The 9,911-nt window shown below is 42.8% G+C and overlaps 1 protein-coding gene across 1 annotated transcript in view; it reads left to right on the forward strand.

Moving 5' to 3' along the window:
• Positions 1-9,809, forward strand: part of LOC112571355 (golgin subfamily A member 5-like) — a 16,472-nt gene extending 6,663 nt beyond the window's left edge. Inside the window, exons 7-15 of the mRNA XM_025250308.1 lie at positions 1,306-1,412; positions 1,541-1,708; positions 2,106-2,234; positions 2,497-2,595; positions 2,953-3,102; positions 3,448-3,523; positions 4,001-4,097; positions 8,269-8,332; positions 8,465-9,809. Of these exons, the coding sequence (XP_025106093.1) occupies positions 1,306-1,412; positions 1,541-1,708; positions 2,106-2,234; positions 2,497-2,595; positions 2,953-3,102; positions 3,448-3,523; positions 4,001-4,097; positions 8,269-8,332; positions 8,465-8,551 (977 nt within the window). The 3' untranslated portion in view covers positions 8,552-9,809. The remainder of the gene's footprint in view (positions 1-1,305; positions 1,413-1,540; positions 1,709-2,105; positions 2,235-2,496; positions 2,596-2,952; positions 3,103-3,447; positions 3,524-4,000; positions 4,098-8,268; positions 8,333-8,464) is intronic.
• The last annotated feature ends 102 nt before the right edge of the window (positions 9,810-9,911 follow it).

Below are 9,911 nucleotides of genomic sequence, written 5' to 3' on the forward strand. Positions count from 1 at the left end.
CTGAACAGATGCGGTGAATGCAGCCTTGCCATTATACAGAATCTTTGATAAGTCAGTAAAGTTCTGCATCCAAAAATATCTGAAAGTTATTATGACATTTGTAGGGAAGCTCATCTCGCAATCTTCAGTGCATTGGCCCAACTTTCGCAGATACAAAATATCATTCCATTAACATAACACTTGTGAGAACAACATGCTAATGGTCATTGTAAGCTGAACTTCCTGGAGATGCCCGATGTCAGTCATTGCAGACTTGTCTATACTGCATGAAAAGCTTGCTGTGACAGATCGACATCAAAACTTTCTGAAGCAGCTGCAGGGAGGTAATCACAGCTTGAAGTCGACACTGCCTATGTGTACATCTAAAATCTAAGTAATGGCAAGATGGCGCAAATGTGGCAGTAGAAATAATATGACCCAGAAAAAGAACAAAAGGGGTGCAGACATAGAATCCACACAGGAATGCAGCAAATATAACAGATAAACTGATGAAAACTTCATGCAGATCAACGGGCAAATATGAAAGTGAGGGAGAGCGTTCACCCTCTATCCAGTTAATTGAAGGGACATCACTCTCCACGTATCAGTTTAACCAAACTCAGCATCAGAGGTAGTATCCTAGAATACAGCTAAAAGCCTCTGATACTTTTAAATAGAGATCTGGTAAATTTATATCAGATTTCCTTCACAGAACTTGGAAATATGTTCAGCAGTCTCAACAGTCAGGATGCAAAACTTTTCAGTATCATGTGCTTTGTGAGGTGCTATAGCAAGGTGAGGCAATCTGCCAGTGCAAGGATAAAATGCTAGCACATTGAAACAGGCTCTAAAGTAAGGCAGGGAGATTATGCGCCGTCAGGTCATTGTGAAAGTGTATGAGTAATGTTATTTGATGTCAAAGAGAAGTGTCACAGGCTGGTACACTGTGATAATAATAATGCATGTAAAATGTGTAAAGCACATACTCACACTCCTAAGGACCATGCTCTTAGCGCTTAAGAACAAGAACAAAACATGGACAACATACGACGGACAGGAAAATAAACAAATAGCATATGAGCTATAAAAGAATAAACATCCGTACTAAACGAAGAATAAAATCAAATACAGAAAACACAAAGAGGAACCAAATAACAACAACAAGAGCTGAGAGTAACATGATATTGCAAAAAGAAAGGTGGGAAAAAGGACTAGCATTATGGGAAAGGTTGTCAGGAGTAATGTTTATGGAAGGTGTTATACAATGTCAGGTGCAAGTCTTTCATGTGCGGGTACCAAGTAACACTGTGTCTCCTTGTGTTTCAGGCAAAGCATCAGAGGCCTACAGTCAGTTAAAGACAGTCAAAGCCACGCTGGACGCCACACGGCTGGAGATGGCTGAATATAAAGAGAAGGCCTCTCGTATACTGCAGGTGGGAGATTTTAGGTTGTTATTGGGCTGGCCACTGTGTTTGGGTGATTTGGTTGTGGATGTTTTAAATACATGTTATGAGTGCAATATATCAATGCAATAATGGGAGGAAGCCATTTTGTGTCACAGTCAAAAGAACGACTTATTGCAAGTCTACGTGAGGGCTCTGGAGTATCTGGCATCACAGAGGGAGTTTCAAGTCTTGAGTATGACTCAATGAAGCAGGAGCGGGACATGATGCGCGAGGAGTTGCAGCAGTCCAAGATGACGCTAGATCACCTTCGGATGGAGATCCAGGTAAGAGGAACTGGAGAAATGATTTGATAGGTAAAGATCTGTGGCTTATTTTCTGCTACATGGTGGAGAAGAATACAGTGGACAGAAGACTGATAATTGAGTAACATGACTCCTAGTTGGACCACTATTCTTGAAGTTTTTTTTAAAAGTTATTTTCCATAAGTCAGGGGCTGTTATTTAACCTGAGAAAAATTGTCTTGTTTGCTTCTTATCCCCTCCATAACCTTTTAGTAGCACCAGCACAGAACACCACAAAAAGGCCTATGGCATGTGTTACCCTGTCATCCACAGACATCTTATGTTCCCTGTAATCCACAGAGAGCTTGTGTCCCCTGTAATTCTCACTGAGCTTATGTTCCCTGTAATCTAGTGAGAGCATATTTTGCTCAATCCTTAGGATCTGGAGGTGCAGCTTCAGCAAGAGAGTGATACAGCGCAAGACACAATCCGATCGCTAGAGACCAGCCTGGCTGAGGAGAAACACAGACGGCAGGATGTGGAGCAGGAGCTTTTGAGTCAAAAGCAGGTTAGTGTGTTTAACGTTTACATATAGGTTTACACGTAGATCTTATTATGACAGTGTCAAATGTTTACATGTCTTTTAATATTGAGATGTCGAATAATGGCGTGTGTCATAGGATGGTGACGGTTCACCTTGATACTAGTGAAGCACTTGCTTGAAACAGCTAAATAAAAACCAGTTTGACAAGAGTTTTGTGTGCTTGTGTTAGTGCTGATAAAAGGATGATTCAGGTAGTGCTATGTACAATGCAGTGTTGCCGTTACAGGAGCTGCAGTATGCTATAGATGAGCTGCATCGACACAAGGTGGCTTTCCAGACCCGCATCTCAGATAGAGAGGCAGAGATTGAGAGGCTCAGGAACCAGGTGTGAAGTGTGTTTGTGTTTGAAGTTGTCTCTTGTGAAGTAACTTGACACAAGACATTTTTAGGCATCTTGTTTAGTATCAGGCCTGCTGATGGCCTGGTGCATTGGTCTAACCCTAATACTATTGTTTAAAAAAAAAAGAAAGAAGAGGGATTTCGTGCTACTACACACCATTACCACACTTTCGGTGCTTTCCAGATTCACCCTTTTCAAGCCAAAATAAATTCTTCCTATTGTATACACTATACAGAATAGTTTCATTTGAGGTAGATTTCATTTTCAATAAATACTTTATTGATGATAAATATTCTGAAACAGGAAGAGGAAATAAATTTGATGTGTATTATCTGGTCTCAGCTGACAACAAAAAGTATCAGTTCCACATCAGAGAGTGAGCTTGAGTCCCGAGTGCGTGCTCTGACAGAAAGCCTGATACAGAAACAGACCATCCTGGAGGCCCTCAGCACAGAAAAAAACTCACTGATTTTACAGCTGGAGAGACTTGGGGTAAGGAAGACAAGCTTTAGATACACAAAACCTGTAAACCCAGGTGATACAGCAGCTTTGTTTTCTTCTTGGCAGGGTTAAAAGGGCTAATTTGTAAAAGCTGTGAACGTTGACCTTTCTTTTTTTTAAGTTTCTGATCTTTCTTTTTTCAGAAGCAGTGTGTGTAGTCTGAGAATTTTCTGTTTCTTGCTTACACCAGGTTTTACAGCCATTTCATTTGGTGAAATAACGACTTATACTGCATGTCTGTCAAGTCCACTTGTTCAAAGAATATTAATGCTTTTATCACATCATTTCTCTTTATTTTTTGTGAATAAGAAGAGAGGATTATTTTTTTGTCCGCAGCAACAATACCGTGATGTGGAGAATTCACTGATGCGGTCAACCATTGCATCTGTCAACACAGACCATGATGATGACGGTGAGCCAGAACTCTTCAGAAGCATTTCCCTGTCATAAAAAAAATAATAATGGGCATTTAGCGCCTTGTCCAGCACCAGCCAGGATCAAAGCGCTAGACATAGGTACACACAGGTGCACACAGTACCAGACAGAAAAGCAGAGGACCGTCACATAACATTCTGTTAGTCGAGAGAGCACAACTCTTCATACACAAACACACTTGTACACAGTCCACACACACATGGGTGGGTTTTGTTTTGACTGCTTATTGGCATGGCTTATCTGGTAGATTTATTTCATTCAGTGTTAAACTAAGTATCATGATCCACCCTATTCCTGTGTTAAATTCACATTGCAGACGCATGTGATGGTGTCACTATTGTTGTTAGTTTATTCTCTAGTATAAATAAGGGATCATGAGTATGGCTGTTTATATTTAAGATAGGTATACTCGATGTATATCCTTGTGTGTGTGTGCGTGCTTTACATTATGCAGTTCGACAGCGGTTGCCGACATTCATGCGTGAAGGAGCAGCAGACACAGAAGTGACCAGGAGAATGAAGCATTATGTCAACACCATTGACAAATTCAGGTACCTTACCTTTCCTTTTATACTTAACAGCATTGACAAGTTAGGTGTCTTGCCTTTCCTCCGACAGCTTGTCAGTGACCGATACTCTGTGTTGCTTTCATCCTCTGACACTCACCATCGCACAGATATCCGTTACATTATCCAGAGCTTTGGATTATTTTAGTCTGTATTGCATATGTTAAAGATTAAGTGACAATCCTGTTACATTCATGTTGATGTATGTAAATATCTCAGAGGCTTACTCACGCTTACTGTCTTATTTGTTCTCACTTGCTTAATTATGGCACAGAGCTGCATGACATTTTGGCAAAAACTAAAACCATTCCCTAACCCAAATTTATCAGCGTCTTTCATGTATTTTTTTCATATTATTTATTATGCCTTTCTTTCATGTTGTCATAGCTTTTATTTTCCTTTTTCTCTCCACTTGAAATTTCTTGTTTTCTTTCTTTTGGTTGAACTTTTGTATCTATTGTTCTTGGTTTCAGAACTAATGTTTAAGCTCTTACTGACTTTGAATCTGCTTTCAAGATTTTTATACAGAACTTCATACTTAGAGCTTCAGCAGAAATACAAACACATCACTGATCATGCAGTCAGTCGTCCCTTAACTGGCACCTGTGGCTGGGGGATCAGATGGAGAGACAGGGCCCGCTACTCATGTCTATTGTGGGCGATAGTAAGCAGGTTGTGTTCTGGACAACCAGTCCAATCTTTGACGTTCGCAAGTCAGTTCTTCCTCTGGTCACTGCGGCATCAACTACCTTCTAGGGTGTATTGAAGGACAGTCTTTGACAGGGTGTCGTGCCAGGTCACGTGACCAAAACAGAGCAGCTTAAGTTACTTGACTGTTGAAAGTAGATGTTCCTGGTGTTCTACGACTGTGGCCATCTTGTTTTGTTGGTTCTATGTTCTCTTTACGAGGTCTGGAGCAGCCCCATCAGACACTTGTTCTCCGATGCCTGAATTCTCCTTTCCGTGTCGGTGAGCAGAGTCCACATGTCACATCCGTAGAGCAGGATGGGCGCTACCAGGGATTTGTACAGCTTGTAGTTGGTAGTGAACCTTATGTTGTGGCTATGCCAGATCCTATCCAGTCCAGCCATTGTCACTGTTGCCGTCGCGATCCTGATGTATATATCTGGCGAGGAGCTGCCGTCCTTGGAGAGGGTGGCCACCAAGTATTTGAAGTTGCTGACCTCTTGGAGCTGTACCCCGTTCATAGAGATCTCTGCTTTGCCGCTGTCATTGACCATAACTTTGCTTTAACAGGTCTCTGTCGTCTGCGAAGCGTATGATGTAGATCGTTCTTCATCTAATTGAGATGAAGTATGATGGTCGTGGAGAGCTTCGAGCATGATGTTCTCCAAGAACATATTAAACCGCACTGGTGATAGGTTACATCCTTGACGTACCCCGACTGTGGTGCGAAAGTAAGTTTCTATTTGATTATCAAGTAGTACTGTACTCATTGAACTGCTGTATGGCTTTGATGGCTTAAACGAAGTCTTCTTTGATGTTGAATTTTCGCATCACATGCCATAACCCCTTGTACCATACTCTGTCCAATGCCGTTGTAAAGTCGATGAAGTTGTGGTAGAAGTTCCGCTGATGCTGAAGATGCTTTTCTATGAGAATGTGACAGTTGAAGATCTGCTCATGATCTGAAGCCAGCCGGTTCTTCTACTAACAGCTCTTCTGCAGTGGTTCTGATGCGGTTCTGTATTAAATTCGGCTTGACTTTTCTTGGATGGCTGATAAGGTTATGGTTTTGTAGTTCTGTTTGCTGTTTCTTTTTTGGGGGTGGGTGTGATTAGTAACTGTGTTTATTCTTTGGGCCATTGCTTGCGTTCCCAGACTCTTTGGCACAGTACAGTCAGGGCCTTTGTAGTTTCTTTCCCACGCTGCTTGAGTATCAACATTACCAACACCTGGCGACTTTCCTTCCTTCAGACTATGCAGCAGCGGTCCGGTGGCGCAACGGTTAGCGCCTGTCACCAATACAGTGAAGGTTGGCTGCCCAGAGTTCATTTCTCGTCTCGGGCACGCTGTACTTTCTCTGCACGTGGCATCTGTTTACAGGGCTGGCTGCCTTGCCGTGATATATTCAGTTGCTGACACGGCGTAAAACACCAATCCCCCCCCCTCCTTCAGACTATGTACAGCTCTTTCGACCTCTTCTTGTAGGACTGGTAGGTCTGCAGGTTTACTGTCTCTGGCCTGGTTATGTTGGCGGATGTCTTCAGCTGGTAATTGTAGAGGTCTTGTGCTCAGTCCATCTGTTGAGTACAGTTTTGCTTTCTGTGAGAAAATAACCATTGCTGTCTTCAATGTCTGAGGTCTTGTGCTGATCTGTGATTTGAAACATCTCGGCAGCAGGATATAGTCGATTAGATTATGTATCAATCCGTCTGGTGAGTACTACTTGGCCGTCTTTGATTTCTTATGGTGATGTAAGGTGTTCGCTAAGATGAGACACTCGCTTTGCGCAATCTCGATCAGTCCGATGCCCTTGTCGTTGGTTTCGCCGAGGCCAATTCGCCCCTTTCCTGCCCATTGCTGGTGGGCGTCTGTGGTGACCGTAGCGTTCCTGTCACTGAGTACAAAGTGGATGTCCTTTTTCGGGACTGCCTTCATGACCTTATGTAGTTGTTGTTAAAACTCCTCCACTTTGTTGTCTCCATGGGTGGAGGTTGGGGCGTATACTTGGACAATGGCGACATTGTGGGGCTTAGCTGACACGTATGGAGATAATCTGCTGGATACGGGTGTACAGCTGATGACATCTCCAGCCACCTTCTATGCACGTGGAAGCCCACGCCGTACTCATGTTTGGCGTCCTCTCCACTGTACCATAGGATGTGGCCGTCGTCCGTTGTTGTTTCCCCGAATCCTATCATCTGACCTCCCCAAGTCCCACTGGTATAATTTTAGCTCGTGGGTGAGTTGTTGAACTTTGCCGCACTGGTATAATGTGCGTACATTCAACGTGCCAATAGATGTTCCCTCTCTCAGCTTGATTTCTGCTTTGGTTTTTGTTTTGTCTCCAGTAGCACACTTCTCGCTGACCCCAGGATGGAGCCGGCCTATAGGGAGCGCGGTCGTTGTTGATCCTGGCTGCCTCAAGTTATCTGGCATGTTGTCTCTCTGGCGTGTATCCATGGACCTTACACTGAGCATTATACACCTTGTAGCGCCCAACTCCTCTCCAACTCCTAACACTGAGCATCATACACCTTGTAGCGCCCAACTCCTAACACTGAGCATCATACACCTTGTAGCGCCCAACTCCTCTCCAACTCCTAAAACTGAGCATCATACACCTTGTAGCACTCAACTCCTCTCCAACTCCTAAAACTGAGCATCATACACCTTGTAGCACTCAACTCCTCTCCAACTCCTAAAACTGAGCATCATACACCTTGTAGCGCCCAACTCCTCTCCAACTCCTAACACAGGCGGTAGTCGGCCTGGTCGCGAACACGTAGGCGCTGGGTCCTGGCCGCTGCGTTCATCATGGAAAGTTTTTGCCCGCTGATGCCGTGTTAGCATCAAGATTTTCAGAAGGAGCCTTTATCTTTCCCAAGATTTCCCTCGAGGCAGTGGCGCCATTTTCCCTTGGCTAAGATTGTAGTGCAAAAACGGTGATGGTCCCCAAGCGAGCTGAAGCTCTGTGTCGACCGCTCTTGTCAGCAGATGGAAAAATGGCGGTTGCGGCGAGCACGTGGTCTTTTAAGGTAGTCACATGGTCTTTAACTAGCCAATCAGGGCATCAAAATGTTAGCTTATGGTCTTATGCAAACCTATCTCAAGAATAGTTAGACCATTTACAACATTGCAAAGATGGATAAAGTACTAGATTAATCTACGTTTCCATTTTAAGACATCTGTGTGGACCACTTCCTATGCCGGCCACTTTTCCTCGTGGCATCTTTTGTTGACATGTTTAGTGCATTGTGTCTAGATAAACTCTGTGTTGAGCATATGGCTCATTGTGGATAGCTCCACAGGTTTATCGTCTTACATGTAGATATATAGAGAGAGTTTACCTGGGATATCTTCTTTGTAACCTCTCTGTTATTATGATAATTATTATTATTAGCTTGCGAGGAACAAAAATTCAGGAGTTCATAATTGAAGGGTTGTCTAAAGTGTTTGTCATTATTTGCAGCATTCGACTGGGCGTGTTCCTGAGGCGATACCCAATAGCGCGAGTATTTGTCATTGTGTATATGGTAAGTAACTCTCAACAATCAACATCATACTTTGCTGAACATTTCTTATGGTCCTTTTTTGGGAGGAGAGGTGGTGTGCATGCTTTAGAGAGATGCATCTTGGCTAAACATTCTCAAACATCTTATCTGCAGGCCTTGCTTCATCTGTGGGTGATGATTGTTCTGATGACCTATCAGCCAGAGATCCATGGCAAGGACCATCTACCCGATCACCGTTGACCTTTCCCTTCTCTTGGCGCCCTTGGGTTTCACCTTGCTGGCGTGCTGAATGAACACTCCAGCTTTCTCTTCTTGGGAATCCCCAGTGCCGTTTTATCTTCTCGTTGAAGAGATTTATTTTGCACTAAATGGGGGATTTTAACAAGGATTTATCTAGTTAGTCAGCCAGTGGCAGTTTTGTTTGATACACTTGTACATGATGTGGGGAAGTAATGGTTGCTGTTGCACCTGGAACTGAGACTTATTCCTGGGCCTGTGTTTTTGTAGTTGTATACTTCTGTGCTGGCTTTGTAATGTGATTATGTTTCCTTATTTGTTGAGGTGAGAAAATAAAGACATTAATACAAAGCAAAATGTATTTGTTAGTGAGGCTTCCTTGAATGATTCTTCGCTTAAATATTCCAGCAATCATCTATTTTTGGCTGTTATACATTTAATATCTTCCTGATGTAAGTCACACTTTGTTCTGCATTAATTAGCCAGGGCTTTGTAGCATTTGCCACAGGTCTGTCACGTAAAAGCAAGTTATTATAACATTACTTCTGTAGCAGGTGGATAACAAGACAAGTGATGACACTTATATTTTAGATTAGCTTTGGTACTAGACAAGACATGCAGGCGGGACACAGGACTGCAAATTGTCATGCGATTCAAAGAGAAAGGGCAAAAATTGTCAATCACAAAATCAGCCTTAATATCATTTTTACGCAAAACATTGAAGATAGGAAAATGGTTGTGGACAAAGCTAGACAAGTCAGTTTGAGGTGTTAGCCATGCTGGAGGTGGTTCTTGCAGGTCTGCTGTGCGCTGGTATATGGCTTGCTGCACTCAGCAGTTGTGTGGTTTTCAAGATGACCATATGCGGTGAGGTCCTTGGTTTCTCCACACTGGGACGTCATTGCAAGGCTCTATGCCAATCTTTTAGGATGGATTTTTACATGGTTGTAGTGACACCACAAGAAAACATTGTTCATAGTGTTCTTTAATCTATTGATGAAGTTTGAATTCATTACATGTTTGTGGATATGCGATTGTGAAATAAGCATTGCTATGTGTGTGTGTGCGCGCACATGTGAATGGAGATGTTTTTGCATGCATGTAGGTTGTGTGGATGCATGTACGTATGGATGCAAGTTGTGGGTGCAAGTGTAAAGTAATAGTCCAGCACTCATGTTTTTTTAATGCAAGTGGGGATATGTTCACAAAAATAAAAACTTGTCAGTTTTTGTGGAGAAATAAATGTGGCAAACTAATACAAGGCAGGTGTTTGTTATTTATTGTTTAGCTGCAATAACTGGTGTATGAGTGCATGCAGATGAGACTCAAACTGACCAGCCAGCACCTGCCTGTACAATAATAT

This window comes from Pomacea canaliculata, linkage group LG8 (assembly GCF_003073045.1).
Source record: "Pomacea canaliculata isolate SZHN2017 linkage group LG8, ASM307304v1, whole genome shotgun sequence".
In the NCBI taxonomy this organism is placed as follows: domain Eukaryota; kingdom Metazoa; phylum Mollusca; class Gastropoda; order Architaenioglossa; family Ampullariidae; genus Pomacea; species Pomacea canaliculata.